The 26,798-nt window shown below is 42.5% G+C and overlaps 1 protein-coding gene and 1 non-coding gene across 3 annotated transcripts in view; one reads left to right on the top strand and one right to left on the bottom strand.

The window, feature by feature from the left end:
• Window positions 1-395: 395 nt before the first annotated feature.
• LOC109433312 (leucine-rich repeat-containing protein 20) overlaps window positions 396-26,798 on the top strand; it is a 52,740-nt gene continuing 26,337 nt past the window's right edge. The window contains exon 1 of one of the 2 annotated variants that reach the window (XM_062861313.1): window positions 396-515. In XM_062861313.1, the coding sequence (XP_062717297.1) occupies window positions 491-515 (25 nt within the window). In that variant the 5' untranslated portion in view covers window positions 396-490. Of the gene's footprint in view, window positions 516-789; window positions 1,782-26,798 lie in introns of those variants that run through there. The other variant, XM_029866828.2, reaches the window with a different exon arrangement.
• On the bottom strand, window positions 9,604-9,744 carry LOC134284335 (U4 spliceosomal RNA). The gene has a single exon (XR_009995767.1). It is a non-coding gene; the product is annotated as a U4 spliceosomal RNA (small nuclear RNA).

The following is a 26,798-nucleotide window of genomic DNA, read 5'->3' as shown; positions in this document are numbered from 1 at the left end:
TGATGAAATGCATATGTAGAATATGTTTTTTTTCGTTTTGTAATTGAAATACATGTAACCCATATAACAGAATCATTGTTTTCGATAACTGATCCATAGAGAAATGTATTACCACTTGGCATCACTGCCCATCGTAGATGCGTAAATACCAACACATCTGCCATCCACAACACAACGCTGATGCAGATCGGTACTCAAGCGTCCGTTCGCGTGCACGAGACTCAAAACAAATTTTCTTTGTTTTCGTTCCGTCTCACTCGTGCTGGTTGCTTTTCATCAACCAACATCGCATTCGCGAACCACCGCACATGGCACCCCTCCTGCTCGTGTCGTTACTCCACCGCACTTTACCAACCGGTTTACCCGATGCACGGTGGAGAACAGCTGATGAGATGATAACGTTATAAAAAAGTTTAAATGTCCCTCCATACTACGATGTTTTTTGTTGCTTTTGTTTTGTGGTGTTTCGTTTCGTCTGTTGAGTAAGCGAATGATTTTGACTTTGATTTTTGAAGGTAAGTGAGATATTTTGAATTGATCGAAATTTTTCAATAGTGTTTCGCTAGAGAAGGAACTACGCAGTAGCTAGTCCTTGCCGCGGTCATCGAAGGGCTTATTCGGAAGAAATGTGGAGCGCGGTAGTAAAGCGAGGAAAATTTATGGCTCGCGGAAAACCCGTGACTGTTTGTACACAGCGATATTGAAACGGGGGCGTTGCGGCGTGAAAATCGTGAATTTACCGTTATTGCGCGTTGTTTATACTTTGGCGCGACGGTATGAGTGGGGCGAGCAACGAGCGGCGGCGACGGCTTCAGTGCAGCGTCATTTCGCTACAACAACGACGGCGACGACGAACCAGAAGTCAATCGGTCGGATTCCTTTGTTTGTATACATTTGTAGCGCTGCCGATGGACGAGCAAGAACCGAACGGCGCGGGGGAGGAAAACGTGCAAAGCTACCGTCTTCGTCCAAGCCATCCGTCCGTCCGTCCGTCCGTCTGTCGGTGACTGGTCTACTAAAAGCAAACTATACTGTTGCGTTTCAGTACAGCTAGCTAGTAGACATAGACATGCGGTTTTACTACGAACAGACAGAGAGGAAACGATACACATGCCTTTTGGCGGCGTAGTGCATGCAACGGACAAACAACACGCTGTTGGAGCGGGGCTGCTTTGAACAATTTACCAGCAATCGAGAAGTCATTCGCTGGCGAACAGTGAAACAGTGAAAACCTTCTCGCGGATTTCGGAAGATAGTCGGAGTGCTTGTTTGGAAAACTGTCTTCGGGTGGAAAAGTTTCCTTGAAGCAAAGCAGGCATTGAGAATTTTCTTTGTTTCGTAACAACGCGTGTGAAATTTTGGCAGGCTTTGGAGGAGTATCTTAATCTGAATTTAAAATTTTCTGCAAACGGTTGATTGTGCATCGAGTTAGCAGTAGAGGCGCTTAGTGAAATATTTATCAAACTTTAGTGCGACTTAAAGTGTGACAAAATAGTTCCGATTTTTGGGGTCAGTGTTGAATCAGGAATAAACCGCAGCAATCATGAGGCCTCCATCGCACTTTGGTAACGACATTACCAACACCGCTTCCAATGATGGAAACAATAACAACAACAATGGCAACAACGGAAGTGGAGATGACAATAATAATAACAACAGTAACACAATCGTGGCCCGCCTGACGGAGATGGGAGCGACGATGATGTTTCCCAAGATCGCCGGACGCGGAATCATACGGGTCGTGGAGCGGTGCGATGACGCCAAGGAGAACAATAATTTAGGTAATTATACGGATCAAGCTAGACAGTCAGACAACAGAAGCCGTCAGTAGTGTTGCATAGACTCAACAAAAAAAAACTAATTCGTTTCCAAAACCCCCCGTGCGAGCACGAGTGTGCAAGAAGTTGTGCAAATCGAAGCGCATGTTGTGGTGCACCGGGGGCATATACCGAAACGCTCTTGCGCAGTATAGCAATAACAAAGCAAGCAGGCGTCGCGACGCATTTGGAGTTGAATCAGTGTCCAAGATCAGTGCTAGAGCGTGCTTATGTCGATGGATAGTATCAGCTGTATGTAGCAGTGATGTGTGCAGGGGATGTGATTTTGTTGAGTTCTGAAGTGATTTGATAATGAGAACACTTCCTATAGAATATGCGACTGGGTTCCCATGGATAATTCTCAGTTCACTCTTTTTGTTATTGATATTGGAGGGTCCATTAAATAAGGAATGGATATCATTTTTCGAGTAACGAATGCGTGTTTACTTGTAGAGTCTGAAGTAAATTGCAATATTATTTTTATTTTTCGAATTAATTCAGATAATACGAGTGAAGACGCTTTGATACTTATATCCCCGCCTATCCCCACCAGCAACATTCTTCCTCTGCAGCTTATTACCTCTATGATTCAGGTGTATGTTAAATTCGCCAGCTAGGTCTTAAATTTATACAAATTAACTACTGAATATTATAGTGTTTAGTAAGGAAGTGAAAGTAACACGCAATTTATCTGTTTTAAGTTTGTTAAGAATTGTTATGATTACATGAGACAATACGGGATTGACATATCATGAATGGTTTTGAATTAGGGCCCATATAGCTACAGCTGTAAAGGCGTGGATATTTTGGCGACCATGCCATGCTGAGGATGACGGGTTCGATTCCCGGTCGGCCCGGGTTTTTTTTTAATAAGGAACGTTCCATGACATCCTTGGGTACAGGGTATCTTCGTGCTTGCCACACGGCCTACAGCAGCTTTTAAATCTAACTTTTGATTTGCTTGAATTGGGGTGACATTAATTACCTAAGTGAACAATGGTCGTTTCGTTTGAGTTGAAAATACCTCTACCGGCTAAATTTGGGATTATAAAGTTCTAATATGCAAGTTATGCTCCTTTTTAGTTAGTTTAGGATAGCCATTCTCCTCTTCTCTTCTTGGCGTATAGTCCTCACCTTACTGGGACAAAGTGTTGTATTTTCGTATTTTCTTTTATGTTATTTGAAATGGGGATTTTTTTACGGGTGGCTTATTGGGCCTATGTCAACACTCGCTGGAGGGCCATCGTGCCTTTTCTGTTTAGTGTCCCAACTAACACTGAGACGACTACGCTGATCGGGCTACGACCTTGGATCTAGTTGGGCATGATGCAGCATTTTCTACACAGCCGCTGGATGCCAGAACAGACGCTGTTTGAGCCGCACCTCCTTGGTGAACAGACACTCGGGTCGCACCTCCTCAATCTAGCTACAGTCACAAGGACCCAGTCAACAGTGCCCAGGCTGCACTACCAGTTGAACACACAACTTTTAGCTGGCGGTCTTTCTTATCGATTGACCCGTGAAAGCATGAGGTAGGAACTCGTGAGAATCAGAGCTACGTTGGACACTCTCCTGATCGACACACCGTTTTGCAGCCCCAGTGGGAACTATTGCGCGATCTCACTACTATGCGCTGTCTACAAAATACTCTCTCAAATTTTATGTCACCATCTATCACCGTTTGCAAAAGAATTCATGAATATTAATATTTGGCTGGATTCATGGGAAAATGCGCTATCCGCCAGATGTTGCAGAAATGCCGCGAATACAACGTGCCCACATATCACTTGGTTATCGATTTCAAATCGGCGTATGATACAATCGATCGAGACCAGCTATGGCAGATTATGCACGAATACGAATTCCCGGATAAACTGATACGACTAATCAAGGCGACGATGGATCGTGAGATGTGCATAGTTCGAGTATCAGGCACACTCTCGAGTCCCTTCGAATCCCGCAGAGGGTTGCGGCAAAATGATGGTCTTTCGTGCTTGCTATTTAACATTGCCTGAGAAGGTCTAATGAGGTGAGCGGGGATAAACACGAGTGGACCTTACATTACTTATGCTTCACTTGTTTGATGGCCCAAAACAAATAAGGTAACCTCTCTAAAGAAGCTAAGTAAGCTACAAAGACTTGTTTGTATATCACGATAGGAGCAATAAAAAGCATTCATTCAGTTGCTTTGGATGCCCTTCTAAATATACTGTCATTGCATCAATTTGTTAAACTACAAGCGGCGAAAAAAAAATAGCCGGGGCCCGTGGTGTAGTTGCTGCACGTTCACTTCACAAGTGAATGTTAATGGGTTCGATCCCAGCCCCGGCACTTGCATTTTTTCGTCAATTGCTCTTCCCTTCTGAGAGCAGCCGATACTGACCCTCGTCTGAGCATATGCTCTAACGGACCCGGAAACATGGATATCGGCTAAACGGCAACTCATGATGGACCCCCAATCGGACTGTAAAAGAAACAAGAGCCACACACAAACATCCTCGTGCTCATCATTCTACCATGGACAGGATAGAAAAGTGACAGCAGCGCAAAAGGCAACCAGTTCGATATAGAAGAATCAGAATAGGATACATTTAGGTATAAAGTGTAAGTGCAGCCGCCAAACGCTCACGCAGTGCCCTAGTGGACAAAAAGAGCTGTCAATTAGGTTAAGTGATTGAAGAATAAAAAAAGTGCCCTGAAGTTTACACGTTACAATAAAATCCTAGACGGGGATCTTGTTGGACATTTGAGGATCCTCAAAGACTTCAAATTAAACATGGACTTTTAAAAACAGTAGAAGATTGAATAATAACAAAGACCAACTATGGTGTTCCCTTCAAAGCGGTGAGTTCTTGTCGGCATCCTGGAGGGCTAAGTTTACGTCCAGGTTGTATTGTATTTTATACTGATGGGTCCAAGATAGGAGAAAATACTGGAGCTGGTGTTTTCGGCTCTGGTATATAAGGCTATACCAATGGGATGCTGTCCTACTGTATTTCAAGCCATTCTAGAGAGTGCCAACATTTGTTTGAAAAGAAATTGTAGGCTTGCCAAGTTCTGTATTTTTTCGGATAGTCAGGCGGCTCTAAAAGCGCTAAGAGCTTTCACATGTCAATCAAAGCTAGTGTGGGAATGCATTATTTCTCTGAAGCTAATGACCAGTAGAAACGAGGTAACTTTATACTGGGTGCCCGGTTATTGTGGAATTCTGGGAAATGAAAACGTCATCAATTTAGCCAGACAAAGTGCGGTATCAAGCTTTGTAGACCGTGAACCTTTATGTGGCATTCCTGAGGGTGCTCTTCGGATGAAACTAAAAACTTGAGAAATTTCCAGGGTAGAATCTAATTGGAATGCCACGAATACATCCAAGCAAGCGAAAAGGCTCATAAAACAGTAGAATAACTAGCCACAGAAGTTCAATGTCGCGACTGTTCGTGTGACTAACATCTAGTTTGCCACGCCCTTACAGCGTCAGCAGCGGTACTAGAAGTGTCAAGTTAATTTTGTTTACCAAAACAAAAGGTCCTCTACAAGAAGGACACTTAAAAATAATAAATTATTGCAATTAAAGTTATTAAATTAATTAAAAGAGAAAAGTGACTACAGTGCCATTGGAGTTCTAGTGTATTTCTATTCATAAAACCCAGTGCAGAAAAAGCCAAGTCCATATTGAATCTAAACAAAAGAGATATCAAAGTAATTACTAGTCTGATGACTGGCCACTGCCCGAATAAATATCATCTGAGTAAGATTGAAAAAATCCAATCCTCTGAGTGTCGTTTCTGTCAAACGTGGTGCGCTAGTCGATTAAGTGGAGGACGATTTGCGGACCTTTTATGGAATGCGGAACTGGAGACACACAGCGATGGACCGAGTAGACTGCAGCCGGCTCCTACGTCAGCAGAGGGCACTCAGGCCTTAGTCTGACCGGTAACCGGAACTGGGGTGGAGCCACCTTTAGGAAATCCAAAGTTTGCTGGGCCGCAGTCCTCTAAAATATATGATCACAGTAATTTTTACACTTAACTTTACCGACCTACAGTCGCTGCCGTATGCAGCATAGTTGTTCCATGTTCTACGGCTTAAGTTGCTCAATCCTAAAGCTCAAGTTCCTGAAGCTGTAGGAATTTCAGTAAATAATTAACAATTGTCAAGGGGAACGAAGTGATAAGGTCAATCGTTTGTCCATGGCAGAACGTTGCTGAGCCTGAATTTGCACAAGTTAATTATGGGATGTTGATGTGTTTTTGGGGACTGGTTGTGTGGCAGAGGCAGGCTTGTCCGCACTGAGCGCATGAAAATTCTGCTCTTTGGATTCATACCATCAAGCTCATTATACATTAGGAATCTTTTCATCTTATCAGATAGAAGGATGTTGATATATTGTAAATATCATTTCGAACTGTTAAAAAACCGCACCACAGAGCCACACGGAGCGCGCAAAGAGATTTTCACCCGGGTGAAAACACTCTAGTGAATTTCACTTTGAACGGCCCGTGCGGCGCTGCGGTGCGGTTTTTTGACAGTTCGAAATGACATTCACAATATATCAACATCCTTCTATCTGATAAGATGAAAAGATTCCTAATTTATGATGTGCTTGATGGTGTAAATCCAAAGAGCAGAATTTTCATGCGCTCAGTGCGGACAAGCCTGGCAGAGGGTTCACATTGATACGTGGTTGCCAGACGTAAATTGTTGTAGGTTTGAACGTTGATTACTCTGAAGATGATGCGACACAGTTCGCTGGTTGCATAGCTTGTAGGCGTCATGTGATAGATTAACACTGTGTGTGAAGGTAAAAGAAATGGGAATGGTTATTTCACCCCTTTTCTTGTTCTAGCGATGCCTATGGACATTAATATGAGCTGTAATAGAAAGAAAGTATGTACAATGGGAGAAGAAAAGGACGGGTCATGAATTGACCCTAGTATCTTCTACATACGAATTAGAAACCATAACCACCAGATCTCAAAAGCTCAAAAGATCTCAATAGACTGTACAACTCAGTAGGGTCAAGATAGACGGCTGGCCAAAATTGATGTTTCTACCCTATATAGAATTTAGAGAATTTTGATGTGATATTTCGATATAAACGGCTACCTTTCTAGAAACAAAATCATTTTTGAGATTTTTCAGCCCACTCCAAGTACTGGGCTAGTTCCCGTACAAGAAACTATCGCTGTTCGTTCAGCCTTACATGCACCAGAAATGAGTTATACGTACGTACAACCGTTGTACGTATCAGAAGCCACCAAGCCCCTCCACTCCGGAGGTTGCATCAAAATTTTATACGCTTCACTATACGGTTGCGAAAAGCCCCAAGAGGCCAAAATCGAACCAACAACACGGCGAGCGAGTGGTTTCCACCAAGCTGCTCTGCTGAGGCTGCCTTCATGGGCTACCGCAAATGATTCTATCCACCACCAGCACAAGAAGCGCTCGCGCTCGTCTTCGTTCGAGGTCAACGACGATTTCTTTACAACCGCGCGCTGGCTGGTAGCTAGGTGCGATGTTAGCGAACCCCTCCCGCCTCACACTAATTGCATCCTGCTGCATTCGGCAGTGTGGCACACTACACACCCCTAAACTTCGGTGGAGCAGGGTTTCGAAAAACCTGCCAAGACGCAGGTCCCCCCTTCAGAGGCGTCAATATGATATTTGAACTGAAGAATCGAAAATCACTAATTAAGAGGCACTAAAAACGCACACGAAGCGATCGATGCTGAGCTGATCAAGGCGATTGGAAAATGTGATGGTTTCGTTGTGTGCCACCATGAAGACACCTTTTGTAGGGTCAGCGTGTTGTCAATGTCAGCGGGCCCGCCAGGTGTTGATTGTATTTGCTTTGGTAGATAGTCGCTTGAGAGTTGAACCGGCTGCTGCAACTAAAGACTTCTGTTCCGGGGCTCGTCATGCTCTGAGAGTTGGCATCAGAGTACATATGTATGTGATTTAGTTACAAAAACACTTGTAAACGCGGTCAGAGATCAGCCTCAATTAGTACAGAGATTTTGTAAACAGATTACAATGTTTCAATTCATCTGTCACGACCGGTGTTGCTCTCGCATTGATTGCCAAATCTAAATATAAACACTGATAATTGTTCACTGCGAGAAGGATTCATCATCACACCATGTGAGCCTAAACCATGCAGTCTGCGAGAGCTCGAACACCATTAACCCCTACTTCGAAAATTGACGCTCTGCAGAGCACTGTTTAGATTAGTTGCATCAATGGGTGAGTGGTATTTATAATAGCGATTGCATTTCATACAACTGAAAAGTGAATTGATGAATCGATTGATGTTGGCGGTGACTAATCGCTCTAGCAATTCAAGGCAGTCATCCAAAGAAAGCTTTCGGGAGACGGTGGTTTAGATTGAGAATAGAATTTCTATGAGGTAATTGGGCGCAAGGATGTTCTGAGATATGAATAGAGTAGATTGTTTACACGCTGCCCTTCAGTTCTTCTTGTACCATCCGGATCTCTTGCGAACACTAGTTTATCAGGGTTGTTGTCCGGCATTCTGACAATATGTCCATCTTCTGGATACTGAGTTCGCCGTAGAGTGCAGCGAGCCCGTGGTTCATTCTTCTTCGCCACACCATTCTCCTGCACACCGTCGAAGATCGTCCTTAGTACCCGGTGCTCGAACACTTTGAGTACTTGCATGTCCTGCTTCAGCATTGTAAAAGTCTCGTGCCCGCAGAAAACCACTGGTTTTCTAGGATGAGTCTCCGCAGGTGTTCCAAGAGGAAATCCCAATAGAACTCCAGCACGGATCCTGAAGGAATTCCAGCAGGAATTCCCGAATGAACTCCAGTGGGAATTTTCAAGGGAATACGAGTATTTCCAGGAGGAATCAACGAAAAATATCCAGAACGAATCTCTGAAGAAGTTCCTGGAGGAAATCCTGAGGGATTTTTAGAAGGAATCACTGAAGGAATTCCAGGAGGACTCCTGAATGAATTCCATGAGGAATCTCTAAAGGACATCCAGGAGGAAATTCCATCGAAGAAATTCCAGGAGGAAACCCTGAAGGAATTTCAGGAGGAATCCACGACAGAATATCAGGAGAAATCCCCGAAAGCATTTCTGGAGGACTCCATGAACGAAGTCCAGGTGGAATCCCCAAAGGAATTCCAGGAGAAATTCCAAAATAAGTTCTAGGAGGAATCTCCGAAGAAATTCTAGAAGAAATCCCCGAAAGAATTCCAAGTGTGATCCCCAAAGGATCTCTAAATGAAGTTCAGGAAGAATCCCCGGAGGAATTCCATGAGGAATCCCCGAAGTAATACCAGGAGGAATCTCAGAAGGAATTCTAGTAGGAATTGCAAAAGGAATTCCAAGAGGGATCCACGACGGAATATCAGGAGGAATCCCCGAAACAATTTCAGGAGGAATCCTCGAAGGATGGAATTTAGGAGGAAACTCCCAAAGAAAATCGTTCGAAGAAATTCCAGGAGAAATACTCGAAGGAATTCTAAAAAGAATCTATGAAGACATGCCAGGAGGAATTCCCGAGGGAATTCCAGGAGGAATCCTCGAAGGAAGTTCAGGGAAACCCCTGGAGGAAGTGCAGGAGAAACCCCAAAGGAATAACAGGAGAAATCTCTACAAGAATTCCAGGTGAAATTCCCGAAGGAACTCCGGTAGGAAGATCGAAGGATTTCTGGGCGGAAGATCCGAAGGATTTCTGGGCGGAATCCTCGATGGATTTTTTTTTCTGGGTGGGAGGAAGGATTTTCAGGAGGTATCCCCTAAAGAATTCCTGGAAGAATTCCAGAAGGATATCCTGGAAGAATTCTTGAAGAAACTCCATGAAAGATCCCTCAAGAATATCCTGGTATTAGCTTTCAACTAGCAATAATCGCACCTCGGTTGTAACTCATTGGTAACGATATCGCCACTGCGCAAGAATATCCAGGAGATATGCCCGATTATAATCCTAAGTAAATGATTGAAGGAACTCATACCAGATTCCCTGAACTCCTGATTGGGCTTCTGGAGCGATCCCTAGATGAACTCCTGGAAGAATCTGAAAGAAACTTCTCGAGGAATCCCCTATGGATATTCTGAACGAATCTTAGAAGGAACTCTGATATAGGAATCCCTGAATAAACTTCTGGGGGAATTCCTGAATTCTCCTGGAGGTATCCTTGGATCATCCTATAAAATTCTCTGAAGAACTCCTGGAGAGATTTTTGAAGGGACTTCTGTAGGGATTCCTGAAGAAATTCAGGATGAATCCCTCAAAAAAAAAAACATCTGCCCTGAGACTCTTGGAGGTACCGTAAAACGGGGTATCATTGATCAGCAGGGTAACATTGATCGGCTTGACCGACCTCATGAAATGTTCAAACAAGCATTTTACATTGAATCTGTTTCTGCTATCAAATGGTGTATCGTAATCTGCTAATATTTAGCTATTAAATGACATGTAATTCTTGAAAATTGAATTTCATGAACATTGAAATAAATCGATTTTTCAATAGCTGTGTTTCGTAGCGCAATGAGATGCATTGTCAAACATTCATGCATAGCATGAATACTAGATACAATATGAGGTTCGAAATCACTGTTTACTTCAATATGATGTCCTAGAGTTGGATTTAATGAACGAAACTTTTATGAAAATGCTCTTTTTCAATAAAATATACGATTTATTGAAAGTAGGCTATCAATTCCTTAATCCATTGCCTACCTTTAGGCGTTATTCGCGGTTTGAAGGATTTTAATCCTAAAATAACTCAAAAAGTACATAACTTATAAGAATTTGGACAACATATTCGAAATCAGCGACCCCGAATTTAGTAAGTAAGGGTATTTTCAACACAAACGAACATTGTTAACTTAGGTGATCAATGCTACCCCAAATCAATAAAATCAAAAATTAGATAAAAAAGCCAATTTAAACATGTTTAAAAGTTTTACTATACTTTTTCGAGTAGCTTAACACATTATCAGAGAGCCAGTACTTATTTTAAAAATATAAAACATGTAACATTCGCTTTAACAAGAGAATTATTCAAGAAAGATCGAAAATTCTGATCAATGTTACCCCGGATTACGGTACTCAGAAGGAACTCCTGGACTAATTTCTGGAAGAACTCCTGTAGGAATTTCTAAAGGAACTTCAGAATGAATCCCTGCAAGAATCATAGATTTATTTCTAAAGACCTCCTGCAGGCATTCCTGATGACAAAATTTCTTACGGAATTCTTGATGGATCTCCAGGAGTCATTCATGAATGTTGAAATAGCTTAGGAAAATTCTGAAGGAATACCTAATGAACACCCAGGAGGCATCCCTCCTGGAATTATTAGGGAGATCTTTGAACAAACTCCTGGAAAGATCACCGAATGAATTTCTGGAGCAGTCCTTGATAGAACTCCTGGGAGAATCTCTGAAAAATTTTCTTGAGGCATCCCGAAGTAATTCCAAGAGGAGTTCCCGAAGGAATTTCAGGTGGGATTCTTGAAGAAATTCCAGGAGGGATGCTAGAAGCAATTCCGGTAGGAGCCCTTGATGAAACTCCCGGAGTGATCCCTGGAGAACCTCAGGAGAAATCTCTTGTTGGAATTCTAGAGCAATTTCTGAAGGATCACCTGAAGGAACGTTTGAGGAAATTCCTGGACATTACACTAGCACATAAACCACGTGACAAAATCAAAAACACTGTATTCAGTTGGTTGAAAGACCCGATTCCAAAATTGAAAACTAAGAACGTTGTGTATGCCGTACCATGCGGCACCGAAGACGGGAAGGTGTATGTAGGACAAACCGGACGAATGCTGAAAACAAGGATCAACGAACACCAGAACAACATAAGAAAAAAGGAGTCAAAAACAGGTCTATCCCAACACCACCTAGATGAAGGACACAACTTCGATTTCGCAAACACGGAAATTCTGGAAAGGATCGACAACCAGGCAAGCAGAACCATTGCGGAGGCCTTCCACATTAAGCTACTCGGTGATGACAAAATTGTTAACATGCAGCGTGAATGTGGAGGGATCGACTCAGCGTACAACGGTCTAGTCTGTAAAATACGAACACTTTCACCACATACGAGCAGACCGAACCGAGTGACGCAACCGAACCAACACGAAGATGGATAGATGTGTGAAAAGGGGGGTTTAGTAGTAAAGCCACACTGGTGGCAAGAACATCGATTTATACAAGTGGGTGAAGAAAATTGTAAGATGAATTTTAAGATTGTAACTATTTGAAAATATATTTTAGATCTGATGATGGCTGAAAGTCAGTAGGCCGAAACGTTATAAATCGTGTTTTAGTGTGTTGCAATCACCGAACAAAATCAACAATCCCTAAATATATAATTCCTGGACTAGTTCATAAAGAATCTTTTGTGGGAATTTTTGAAGGAACTTCAGAAGGAACTCTAAAACTAATGTCTGAAGAACCTCCAATAGGAATAGCTGAAGGATCTTTCGGATCAATCTGTGATGTCTGTAGGAGACATTCCTGAATCCTCCTGAAGGAATTTTTGAAGGAACTCCTGATTTTTTTTTTCCTGAAAGTTCTCTTGTCGAGATCTTCCTGAGAGATCTTCTGATTTTTTTTTCAGAATCAATTCTGGATCAATTGAAAAAAAAATCTGGAGGCAACCCTGAAAAATTTTCAGGAGGAATCCCTGGTTGATCTCCTGGAGGCATCACTGAATCTTTCTCGAAGAATCTCTGAAGAAACTTTTGGTGAGATGTGTAAGATGTTGGAATTATTAGAGAGATCTTTGATCAACAGTCCTTGAAAGAACTTCTGAAGGAAACTCTGAAAAAAATTCATGAGGCATCCCTAAGTAATTCCAAGACGAGTTCCCGGAGGAATTTCAGGTGGGATTCTTGAAGAAATTCCAGGAGGGATGCTAGAAGCATTTCCTGTAGGAACCCTCGATAAAACTCCCGGAGTGATCCCTAGATAACTTCAGGAGAAATCCCTTGTTGGAATTCTAGATGAATTTCTGAAGGATCTCTTGGAGGAATCTTTGAGGAAACTCCTGGACTAGTTCCTAACAAATCTTCTGTGGGAATTTTTGAAGGAACATCAGAAGGAACTTTAAGGACAAGGTATTTGGAGTACATAGCTCAAAATTTATAGAGCACCGTTTTTTAGAACCGATGAACGGATTTGGATGAAAATGCATCACGCTAATTGCTCAGTGGTTGTCAACAGCGTGATGCATTTTAATCCAAATCCGTTCAACGGTTCTAAAAAACGGTACTCTAGAAATTTTGAGCAATGTACTCCAAATACCTTGTCCTTAAAACTAATCTCTGAAGAACCTCGAATGGATGAATCTCTGATGTATCTCTAGGAGGCATTCTTGCATCCTCCTGAAGAAAATTCTGAAGGAACTCCTGAAATTTTCCCTGAAGGTACTCTTGTTGAGATCTTTCTGAGAAACCTCCGTATTTTTTTTAGATCAATCCTGGATCAATTTTCAGGAGTAATCCTTGGTAGATCTCCTGGAGGCATCATTGAATCTTTCTGGAAGAATCTCTGAAGAAACTTCTGGTGTGATGTGAATAATGAATGAAATCTAATGAAGAATGAAAACAAAAAGTTCTATGAGTTTCATATTTGAATGACCTATCCGATTTAGGATAATCTCATGTTAATCTTCTAGAGAATGGTTTTGACTAGCGTCTATAACTGCTAAAGTAACTGAATATGAATGATCTATTTTCTCTTTCGCTCGTATTACATTTACAGATGAGGAAATCGATGATGAGAAATCAATTAGTGTAGTCAAATTATCATGATAGTGATCGTGGATGTCCATAGACGATTGTGAAAATTCAGTTTTTAGAAAAAGTTAGTCTAGTATTACTTTTTTCAATGATTTTTCAATGTGATGCTTACATAGCCGTAACCATTGGTACTAAGCAATCGATTATCAGGAGTTCCTGTAAATTTATTTTTTTTACATTTTTGTAGAAACTTGATTGTGATGTGATGTAGCTATTCTAGATATGAAACAGTTTTAACCTTCTTCGTGCATTAGCTTGCGCGCACCTCGCTGACCTAGTGCACGTTTATTGGTCATAATGACCCTAATGCACGAAGAGGGTTAAAAGTTTCAGTTTTAGTTAAAAAAAGTGATTTATTGTGCACTGTTGAAAATGGTTTGACGTCCATGTGCACAACAGAACATGTGCTCGATGAACAAATAAAGAGTTAAATTATGAAAAGAAATCCACGTACTCCGGTGAGACTCGAACTCACGACTCCCAACTCGCTAGACGGGTGCTTCTATTCCTTCAAGCTACGGAGTCACTCGACTGTCTCACATTGCGGCCGGTGCTTCGAGGAAATAGGGATAGGAGTTGTTGGGCAGGGGCTAATGGATCTTAATAGGACCTTGATTATGCTAAATACCCAGACTTTGCCGGAGAAATTTTGAAGATTTGTAGTATTGAAGTTGCAGAATTTGTTATATTAAATTGCAAGAGAACCCCTTACAATATTTCCGTTGCAATTTGTATTCCAAATTGTTTTTACCCAAAGCAGAAAAATTCTAATGGAAATGTTTACACATATTACTGAAGAGAATAGCTCTTCATCACACAGAAAACACCAAGAAAACTTTCCTTCATCTCGAACGAGGATAACCTTCTGCGCGATCATTTCTACAATTACGCATCCACCGATCTCCGCCCTATAATATCGCTGTATTTATTTGCTTCGTCATACTTTTTCCCCGCCCAATCGCAGTTTCTTAACCCAGGTCGAGATCCGTTTTGTAGGTTGTTCTTTTTGTTGTCTGTTAATCACCCCATGCGATCGTTGGGTCGTGTCTCAGACGACAAAAAAGTTTCACAAAAAAAAAAAGAAAATCGCAGATTCCCTTCAACCTAGCCTGACGCGTCGTTTCCTTATTTTCATTTTCCCCATATAAATCGCGTCGCAAATTTACACTGTTTACACAGTAACACATCGAAGGGAATGAAATTGCGCCCCCACAGAGAAAATAAACCGGATCATGGGGAAAATATTTACATATTTACGCAAAATAAGGCAAACGGGCAAAAGTCAGCGTAATTTCCCAAGCTCGTGGCGGACTCCGGCCGGTAGTGCGCTGATCTGCGTAGACAAAGTTTTCCTACTGCGCAGATCAGCAGTCAGCGCAGCGGGTTGCGGAAAAATGACGAAAATCGTCAGAAGAAAAGTGACGACAACGAAAGGGAAAACACTCAGACGCGACGGATGGTTTGACGACATATTGTGCAGCGTACAGAACTTCGTAGAGATTGGCACGGTTTCAAACTAAATATAATTTATGAATTTTTCGCTACTTTTCTTTTTTCTTGGACTCGTTGAGAGCATTGCCAACAGTTGATCCGGACACGGATGTTCTCGGATGATGAATAGGGAAAGTGAGCGGGCATTTGTCAACCAATTTTCTGGGGAAGAAACAAATCGCGTGCAGTGAGTCGCGTGCCTCTAAATATATTTTTATTAAATGAAAGCCTAACTGTTGCAGTGCCGACAATAAGTCAATATTTACAATTAAAAAGATAAAGATGTGTATAATATGCATATATTATGCGGATCTCTGGGCTTTTGCACTAGATAAATTATTATTATTAGTTTTTTGGCACAAAAATATATTATCTAGAAGAAATTCTCATACCAAACGCTAACATGACTACGACTTCAAATATAATGTAGAAAACTGAGTGAAGCGCACGCAATTTCAACGAATGACCTCTTGATCTGCTGCGTCGACGTAGAGTAAATTGACGCAATTTGATTTGGCGCACGTGGAAAATACGCACTTACCGATTAGCAGACAATGAGTGGGTGGGACATGCCTCCCAAAAAAAGAAATACTTGGACAGGGCGCTATGCTCTTATTATGATTTCACAAGTATGCACAGAGAAGCTTACCTTAGCTAAGTTTAGCTCTGCTTGACTTTACATGTTAATGGTTGCTTCTCCTTGATTGACATACCTCTGGTTCTCACAAGTTCCTACCTCATGCTTCCACGGGTCAAGCGATGACAAAGACCGCCAGCTAAGAGTTGTGTGCTTAGCTGGTAGTGCAGCCTAGGCACTGCTGTCCTTCTGACTTCAGCTAGATTGAGGAGGTACGATCCGAGCGTCTGCTCACCAAGAAGGTGCGGCTCAAACAGTGTCTGTTCTGGCATTCAGCGGCTGAGTAAGAAACGCTGCATCACGCCCAGCCAGATCCAAAGTGGCAGCCCCATCAGCGTGGTCGTCCCAGTGTTGGTTGGGACGTTAAACAGAACTGGCACGATGGCCCTCCGGCGAGACAGGAGTGTTGGCGTAGGTCCAATAAGCCACCCGTAAAAATCTCCATACGACTCGATACAATCGGCAAAGACCCACGCGACGAAATAAGGACTACGATTGGAAACTTGGAACATGGAATTGCAAGTCACTAGGTTTCGCAGGATGTGACAGGATAATCTACGACGAACTACATCCTCGCAACTTCGACATCGTGGCGTTGCAGGAACTTTGTTGGACTGGACAGAAAGTATGGAAAAGCGGGCATCGAGCGACTACCTTTTACCAAAGCTGTGGCACCACCAATGAACTGGGAACAGGATTTATAGTGTTGGGCAAGATGCGACAACGTGTGATCGGGTGACAGCCGATCAACGCAAGGATGTGCATGTTGAGAGTTAATGCCCGTTTCTTCAACTACAGCATCATCAACGTCCACTGTCCACACGAAGAGATACCTGATGACGAGAAAGGAGCGTTCTACGCGCGGTTAGAACAAACATACGATGGTTGCTCGCCGCGTGACGTGAAAATCGTTGTCGGCGACAAGAACGCGCAGGTAGGAAGGGAGGAAATGTACAGAACGGTAATCGGGCGAAACAGCCTGCACGCCGTATCGAATGATAACGGCCAGCGATGCGTAAACTTTGCAGCCTCCCGTGGTATGGTATTCCGAAGCACCTTCTTCCCCCGCAAATATATCCACAAAGCCACCTGGAGATCACCCAACCATCAAACAGAAAACCAAATCGACCACGTTCTAATCGACGGTAAATTCTTCTCGGAAATAACCAATGTTCCCCAAGTAACACAGAAAACATCTTCAAAAATTAAAATCTCAAAAGATGGATTATAAATGTATTATAAGTGAAATATAAAACATCTTGTACAGAAAACAAGCTGTAACTATGTTATCCGATAACATGTAGAACAAAACATGGAATCGGCTCAAAACAAGTGTGAAATACAATAATTGAACAATTATACAACACTTGCTGTCCCGATTTTTGGCATGCAGTTTCCCGCCTTTCTTGCATAGAAACACGTCGAAACCTTGCACAATTTCAATAATTTTATTTACGTACCAAGATTATTGGAGTGGCCTTTGCCTGCTCCGACAATTTGTATGATAACGCTGTGGCTAGTAGGATATCTATTATTGGACCGACGATGGAAATAGTTGGCTGCGAGCAGGTGGTCAAGTACTAGTTGAATTCTAACAGGATCAACGCACCAAGGATCAAATGTGAGATAGAAGGTGGAATCACGCATCCATAAAACTTCTGCTATTTTGTCCGGACCACTTTCCCATCCCTGTTCTATTTGCCATTATCCTTTCGCTTGATGAACATTGAATACCCTCAACACATCCCAAAACTCAACGCGGGCGGTGTGTGCTGTTCTATATGTAGGCAAAACACCATAAGACGCAAGCTTTTAGCTTGAGGATCGCATTAATCTTCTCACGAAATCTATAAAATATAATGCGAGAACCTAGAAAATAGCAAAACTGCGCGATTGTTTACGTCAATGTTTTGACGTTTGACAGATTTGGATTCGTTGAGGAATAAGTTGTATTGTAGTTATTTTGGCGTTGCGCAGAGTATTTCGTTCTGTTGTATGATGAAAATGCTCAACTATAACTTATTTTTAGCGCTATTCTAGCTTGTTTCACCGCTTATTGCCAGCAACTTTGTGGAAATGTAATTTTAACGTTATTTGAACTTCTTCTTAAATCGAAGTTTTCATTCACCTAAAAAGTATCCAGGTTATAGTGCCGGGTGAAAATATTGATACACAATTAACAAAATGATAAAAATGTCATCTAATTTCACCGATTTTTTTTTATTAGGCTACAAAAAAGAATTTTGTTTCAGTATAAGAATTAACGAATCTCTTTTGGAACAAAAGTAACAACGATTAGAAGAGTCATATACTGAAATATAATTATTGTTGAATTTTAAATCACGGTTAATTTTTTTTTGAACGGCGCTGTTCGCTCTACTGAAAATCAGCCATGATGATTCTTGATGTGGCATTGGAAAAAAATCTCACAAAGCAGCACCATTTGATTCGTCGATGATGCATTTTTAATTCAACTCAGAGGCGCATGCAAAATGGGAGAGTAAAATCAATGCTTTCACCATAAATCTTGAGCCGCAGGTGAAACAGTTCTTTTCCTTCACTAACTATGACTGATTGCATAATTTATGATCAGGTTATTTTCATGATGTGTTAATGTGATGGACGTCTATTGGCATTATTCCATGGAAACCATTTCTCGGATTGAGGTTGTATTTTTGAATATATTATTTCTCTTGTTTTTTTTTCTGTCATTTGCGACGCATCACATTCTGAACTCACTGTTTGTTTAATAAATGGTTTATGCAAGTATTATCACTAACCGAAAATCTTAATTTCAACCTTTGCAATGAATCTGTAATGTAAATGTTATATGTAAGTTATATCAACTAGAAATAGCTGAACTACAACCACTGATTGTGTTTGTATTATATTAGTCGTTTGCAAGTTTTTTTTTCCATCAACGATTAACTTTGGAATAACAAATAAATATTTTCAAGCGTACCTATTAGTACTATAAGCGTAATAGAATACATCTCCCTACATTTTGAAAGATGTTTTATAAGCCGCCATTTTTTGCGCTGTTTTGATGATATAAGTGTTCAATATAACGTAAAAAATACAAGAAAAATACAATGGACTAAGCTGGAAAGGTGAATTTTCAACAGTTATACAACTAATGGTGTTACTTGGGTCGCACATACCGCAGTGCGAATATAGATTCCGATCACTACTTAGTCGCTGTATGCATGTGCTCAAAACTTTCGACAGTTATCACCACGCGTCGATGTCGCGGCGGCTCAACATCGAGCAACTGCGTAACGTAGAAGTGGCTCAAGACTACGCGCAGCAGTTAGCAGTGGCCCTACCAACGGAAGAGCAGCTTGGTGCAGCTAGACTTGAAAATGGCTGGAGGGACATCCGATCCGCTACATTTAATACCTCAGCTACAGCACTAGGCTTCGCGACTCCGAATCACAGAAACGAATGGTACGACGGCGAATGTGAACAGTTGAAAATCGAGAAGAATGTAGCATGGGCGAGAATGCTGCAACACCGTACGAAAGCGAATGAGGCACGTTACAGACAGGCGCGGAACAGACAGAACTCAGTCTTCCGGATGAAGAAACTCCAGCAGGGAGAATGAGATCGCGAAGCGATGGAAGAGCTGTATCGCGCTCAGGGCACACGAAAGTTCTACGAGAAATTGAACCGCTCGCGCAAGGGCTCGTGCCACAAGCCGACATGTGCCGAGATAATCACGGGAATATTCTCACGAGCGAGCGTGAGGTGGTCGAGAGGTGGCGGCAGCATTACGATGAGCACCTCAATGGCGGCGTTGCAAGTACCGAAGGTGGCGTGTAAATAGATCTAGGAGTATGTGCACAAGACGAAAGACTTCCGGCCCCTGACCTCCAAGAGATTGAGCAGGAGGTTGGCCGGTTGAAAAACAACAAAACCGCTGGAGCAGATCAAATACCAAGCGAGGTTCTTTAATACGATGGAGAAGCACTGGTGAGAGCACTACACTGGGTCATTACCAAGATTTGGGAGGAGGAAGTATTACCGGAGGAATGGATGGAAGGTATCGTGTGTCCCATCTACAAAAAGGGACAAGTTGGATTGCGGGAACTATCGCGCGATCACATTACTGAGCACTGCCTACAAGATATGTACTCTCTCAAATCTTATGCCGCCGTTATCATCGATTGCAAGAGAGTTCGTGGGGCAATATCAGGCTGAATTTATGGGTGAACGTGTTACAACGGACCAGATGTTCGCCATCCTTCAAGTGTTGCAGAAATGCCGCGAATACAACGTGCCCACACATCACTTGTTCATCGATTTCAAACCGGCGTTTGATACAATCGATCGAGAACAGCTATGGCAGATTATGCACGAATACGGATTCCCGGATAAACTGATACGATTGATCAATGCGACGATGGATCGAGTGATGTGCGTAGTTCGAGTATCAGGGACACTCTCAAGTCCCTTCGAACTTGCCTTCGAATCTCGCAGAGAGTTACGGCAAGGTCTTTCGTGCTTGCTGTTCAACATTGCGTTAGAGGGTGTAACAAGAAGGCGGGGATAAACACGAGTGGAACGATTTTCACGAAGTCCGTTCAGCTGCTTGGTTTCGCTGATTATATTGATATTATTGCTCGTAAATTTGAGATAATGGCGGAAACGTACATCCGACTGAAGAGTGAAGCTAGGCGAATCGGATTAGTCAATAATGTGTCGAAGACAAAGTACATGATGGCAAAGGGCTCCAGGGAGGAATCACCGCGCCCGCTACCCCCGAATTTAATCGAGGTGGTTGAAGAATTCGTGTACTTGGGCTCACTGGTGACCGCCGACAACGACACCAGCAGAGAAATTCAGAGGCGCATTGTGGCTGGAAACCGTGCTTACTTTGAACTCCGCAGAACTCTACGATCGAATAAAGTTCGCCGTTACACGAAGTTAACTATCTACAAAACGCTGATTAGACCGGTCGTCCTCTATGGGCACGAAACATGGACCCTACGTGCAGAGGACCAACGCGCCCTTGAAGTTGTTGCGTACCATCTACGGTGGAGTGCAGATGGAAGACGGGACTTGGAGAAGGCGAATGAACCACGAGCTGCATCACCTGTAAGAGAACCAACCATCGACCTCACCGCGAAAATGGGGAGGCTACAGTGGACGGGTCACGTCATCGGGATGTCGTATAGCATACCGACTAAAATGGTTCTCGAGAGTCATCCGACCGGTCGACCAAGTGGAGGACGATCTGCGGACCCTACGCAGAGTGCGGAACTGGAGACAAACAGCCATGGACCGAGTGGAATGAAGACGGCTTCTATGTACAGCAGAGGCCACCCCGGCCTTAGCCTGATCGGTAAGGTAAGTCTAAGTATATTTTGAAAGTGCAATTTTTGCAGGTCAGACATTTTGTTCAATAACACAAGTAAAAAAATACACGAACTGTAAGTTGTTCGATTTAAAAAGACAGCACTATGCAGACAGGGAGCCAACGTTTCTGGGCCCATCTTGATGAGTTCAGCTGCGATACCATTCTTACTAGCTGCTTTGTTGGGTTTGTTGATCTTATGAATGGCATCCTTAACTTCCCTCAGCGTGAGAGGTGGTTCATTTCCGTCCTCCGCACTGGCATCGCTGTTTCCTCCGTTGCCATGGTCTAACGTTCTCCACGTCAATCAAGTGCTGATCAAAGTGCTGCCTTTCGATCACCTCACGTCCGTTCGTCAAGAGACCTCCGTCCTCATCCCAACACATTTCGGCTCGCGGCACGAAGCCGTTGCGGGATGCGTTGAGCTTCTGGTAGAACTTCCGTGTTTCTTGGGAACCGCACAGCAGTTCCATTTCTTCGCCCTTCGGTACTTCCATGCGGCTCCCATACAAACTTCAAATTGATTTTAAAATAGGTTTCCGGGCACCAAAATTCATGAACATTTGTATTTCGGTTCAGGTTGGCATGCAGATTCAGAATATGTAATTATCTCATGACCGCTTAAGAAGCCAATTGAAGGTCATTTCCATAAGTGAATCTGGCGAAGTGCAAACTGAACGGTGATAAAGAACAATTTGACTAGCTACTGCTGTGGTCCGAATGCCTTCGTCATACGCAAAAGGAGAAAAAAAATGGAATTCGTGAGTGGATTGAAATTGAAACATGAATTGTGCATTAATTATTGAATTTGCAATCCTATAGGAGCTGGTTATGGATCGTCCACAACATCGTTTTGCTTTCATCAAATGAGACATTCCAAAGAAAAGTTGGAATATCTTTAATTATGGATTATTTTACATCTTTTATGACGGGAATTGGCGCATAAGACGAAGTAAATATATTTATAAATTATTTTAAATTCTCAAAAATATTGATTCCAGATCTTGTTTTCTTTCGCACTAACCTTGAAGCCAATTAACAATTTTCATCTTTGATTGCAAGCTCTGTCCATTGAGTTTCAAACTTCATGAACCTTCCCATACTTCCTACATTTTGAACTCAATGCCGCCGTCAAAACAAACCAAGCAGATGACTCAGTTTCGTATCTACAATGGGAAACCTCTAGGCGCAATACGGTCTAGCTCGTTGTCGTACATCGCAGTTCGAATCAAACATCGCTGATAAGAAAATGATAAGACCATTTCTTTGTCGGGGTCATCGAAAAGTTGTCTATAAACGATTGGCTTCCTGAAGATTGACAAAACAGCTGAGTTGAGTTGTTTGTTTTGCTGTGATAAATGAAAGTAATCGTACTTATCCGTAATTGCTCCTGTATTGCACAGGTTTTCAAGATTAATGAGCTGGCATTTTCTTTCTGTATGCACAATCGCGGAAATCGAATCAAAGGTAAGACAAAACACGTAGAACCCGACAAAGACACAACCCAAACATGATTACCGAGTGGTGCAGCGATGGCTTAAGCTCCCTTTAGCCGGCCTTAACTTGGCGAATGTTTCACTTTTGAATTGAGCTTGAAGGCGGGCAAAGGCGCTTAGCGCGGCGGTGGGTTAGATAATTTCACTAGCCTTGCAGCCAATCCAGTAGCATTGCAAACGACCATTGATGCTAATGTTGCCTGTCAACTGCTTGGACGTGCAAATGCGGCGTCTCTACCGATTAGATACAGCTGATAATTACATGACTTGAGTCTGGCGATGTCATTTGTTTTGCATGGTGAAATACCAAGATAAGGCGATGTAATCATCATTGGATTTGCAAAGTTGGCAGCAGACAAAAAGTTATATAGGTAACATCATAATTTGACAGTCAATTTTTCAACACATCGTTGAGTATATCAATCATAAACATAAATATACGATAAATTACAAACATCTGGTTCAAGAGAACAGAATGTTTCAAGCATTGATATCAGCTGACATTTCGTCAATCAACTGCTCTCGGCCCGCAACTCACAACCCAGCTCACAACCATTTAAACCAAATTAGTCGTTATTTTTAACGTTTACATCCTCCTTTGCTTCTAAGCAAATGCGCAAGCATCGAATCTGGTCCAACACGATCTAAATTTAAGTCACGTAAATTCTCACCCAACCATATTGATCGTTCTGAAAAAGCGAAACGAAACACCGCCACTACGTCAGGTTTAATGGCACTTAGTTCGAGTTGGAGAGTTTCCTCTGCACACGCCTGCCTGTCCCGTCCCGGTCAAGTCGTGTTTACACCGTCCGTCAAGCACTGCGCACAGTGTTTCCTGGTTTCCAAAAGCGCTCATTTGGGGCTGTCCATAAACCACGTGGTCATGAAGGGGGGGGGGGGGTTCGGCCAATGAGCATTTTGTATGGACGAATAAAAATTTTTGTATGGACTAATGACCACGCGGGGGGGGTTTGAGAAGTCCCAAAAAAATGACCACGTGGTTTATGGACAGCCCCAGTTAGCGTCCATCATCTGCTCGCTCGGCTGAGCAGCGGTGTCGTTGATCGTTTTGTGTCCGATCCATACAAATACCTACAGCATCCAGCGGTGATCACGTCAGTAATATATCATTTCAGTGGACAACCGGCGTTGCTGGCTGTGTGTGTACAGGTTAGCATGACCGTAGGACAAAACGTTGAAGGAACGCTTTCGTTATCTTTCCATAAATGGAAGACTAATTAAGGTTGAGCATATCAATTCTCGCGTAACTTCTCTAGAGGACCAACTTTGCAGAATCTACCCTAGAGGCTGCACTGCAACACAGTTATACACCAGCGCAGAGCATATGATAGAGCTCCATCTTTCTTCCATCGTGTTCGCTGACGTCCACAAAGTCTCCGACCCCTATCTAGTTGCGTGGTAAATAATGTTTTACAATCCCGTCTTCTAACATTAACAGTATATTATGATATGTTCTGTATGGTAATCTTGTTCAAAATTCCGTGGTAATGGTTCAAAATTCGCGTGGTAATAACTGTCGAAAGTTTTGATCACATGCACAGCGACTAAGTAGTGATCCGCATCTATATTCGCACTGCGGTATGTGCGGACATTGGTTATATCCGAAAAGAATTTACCGTCGATTAGAACGTGGTCGATTTGGTTTTCTGTTTAATGGTCGGGTGATCACCAGGTGGCTTTGTGGATATCTTTGCGGGGTAAGAACTAAGAAGGTGCTTCGGACTACCATACCACGGGAGGCTTTACGCATCGCTGGCCGTTATCATTTCTTCCCTTCTTACCTGCGCGTTCATGTCGCCGACAACGATTTTCACGTCACGCAGCGAGCAAGCGTTGCGCGTATAACGCTTCTTTCTCGTCATCAGGTCTCCCTTTGTGTGCGCAGTGGACGTTCATGATGCTGTAGTTGAAGAAACGGCCCTTAACTGTCAACATACACATTAGAGTGGGTCAACGTTGTATGGCGAAACCAAGGGCGAAACTTTAAATTTGATCGTATCAACCCCGAACAAAGCTTTTTTAATCTATATTAGCGTCCAAAATAACAGTGCAAAATTTGGGAGCGATTGGTTGCGTCCCCGTATTCCGCATTGCGATTGAATTTTGTATGGAAGTTAGTATGGGAAAACGTACTTTTTTGCATTTTACTCATAAGTTGAATTCTTTTGTCCAATACCATGTAACTAATGACGTTAAAGTATAGCCTAGGATATGCCGAAAAACTTTGCCGAAGACCACAAAGTGATCCGACGCTTGTGAAAAAGTTATTCGGCTGGTAACTTAGGGCAAACATTGAGATTTTATTATTGATGTTATTCGATTACATGTTAAATGTTAAGCACCACCGGGCAATATGTACGTTATAACTTTTTTCACAAGTGTCGGATCACTTTGCGGTCTTCGGCAAAGTTTTTCGGCATATCCTAGGCTATACTTTAACGTCGTTAGTTAGATCGGTTCAAACGAAAAATTTCAATTTATGAAAGCACGTTTCCCATACTAAATGTCATGCAAATTTCAATCGCAATGCGGAATACGTGGAAACAACCAATCGCTCCTCAATTTTGCGCAGTTGTTTTGGATGCTAAAAGGAATCAAAAAAGCTTTGTTCCGAAAAATCGACTTTGTTGACCCAGTCTAATAAAACATCCTTGCGTTGATCGACTGCGACCCGATCGCACGTTGTCGCATTTTGCCCAACACTATAAATCCTGTTCCGAGTTCATTGGTGATGCCACAGCTTTGATAGTAGGTAGCCGTTGGATGCCCGCTTTTCCACACTTTCTGTCCAATCCAACAAAGTTCCTGCAACGCCACGATGTCGAAATGGCGGGGATGTAGTTCGTCGTAGATGATCCTGTCCCATACTGCGAAACCAAGTGATTTGCAATTTCATGTTCCATGTTTCCAATCATACTTTTTTTTTTATCTGTATTAACGAGATTTTTTGCCCCACGCTAGTTCATCTCGGGACCCACGCTTTACTTCCCTTCCGAAGGAAGAACTCACATTTTGTGAGTTTGTCGGGAGTGGGATTCGATCCCAGGTCCTCGGCGTGATAGTCAAGTGTTCTAACCATCACACCAGGTCCGCTCCACACCAATCATAGTCCTTTTTTCGACACACAAACCAAAACAAACATACTCGTGAACAACAGGGGCCCGAGAATACTCGCACTTCTTTATTCGTGAGTAAATGAAGCTGTGGCAAGCACTCACATATGATTCGCGAAGCTTCGTGAGTTTTTTGCATTTTGACGAAAACGCATTTTAACGACTAGCAGTGCTTTTTCAGGAACAATGAATCATAAAGCATTCGGGCCGTTCATAAACCATGTAGGCTTTGAGGTGGGGGCGGGGGTGTGGACAAAAGTCTACGAGGGAGGAGGGGGGGGGTCTGAGATGGCTAAATTTTGGTCTACGTGCTTTATGAACAGCCCCTTAGTAAAATCCAGATTTCAAAAATGCTTCCAGCGATTCTTTAAGGACAGACTTGCTAGAATCCCAAAACGGCCGCTTCAATGGCCGATTTCGACACCTACTCACGATTTTAGACACACAAATCTCTTCGTAAACAAAACCAGCGCATCTGATCTCATTATTTTAAGCTTATTACAAGTGAACAAGAACAGAATAATACAATGCACTGTTGTTTCACAGACAAACAGACGTAACACTCTTCAAAACAGCTTGGCACATGCATTTAACGATCAATTCGAATTTCATTTGATTTGCGCGATCCTTCCACCAGAGGCGCTAGTGTTCGATCGCTTTGACGTTTGCCAGTGTACACATTGCTGAATGATGCAAACAAAAATTACAGGCGATTTGTGTAGTAGTGTGCATGTTAGCAAACGTCAAATCGAAATCCATCATGGCCGACAGTGTCTCGCGCGGTTATGCCAACAGGTGGCAGTGTGCTCATGAAAAAGACATCGAGCAAAAGTTTTTTATGAATTTCCTTTAAGAGTTACGTCTGTTTGTCTGTGGTTGTTTGAAGCTTCTTGAGATTTGTGCGTCTGAAATTCTGATGCACTATTGGAGCGGGATTTAAAGACGTTTGACCTTAAGAAAATCAAAAGTTCTACCAGAAATGTCTTCAATGATTTATAAAGAAAATTTTCCTCAGACTTCTTCATAAATTACTCCACAAATTCAGTTTTAAAATCTACCAAGGTTGTAAACAGAAACCTCCGGCGAT

This window comes from Aedes albopictus, chromosome 3, assembly GCF_035046485.1.
Source record: "Aedes albopictus strain Foshan chromosome 3, AalbF5, whole genome shotgun sequence".
In the NCBI taxonomy this organism is placed as follows: Eukaryota; Metazoa; Arthropoda; class Insecta; order Diptera; family Culicidae; genus Aedes; species Aedes albopictus.
The sequence above is the reverse complement of the archived record's forward strand: the minus strand, read 5'-3'. Positions and strand labels throughout refer to the sequence as shown.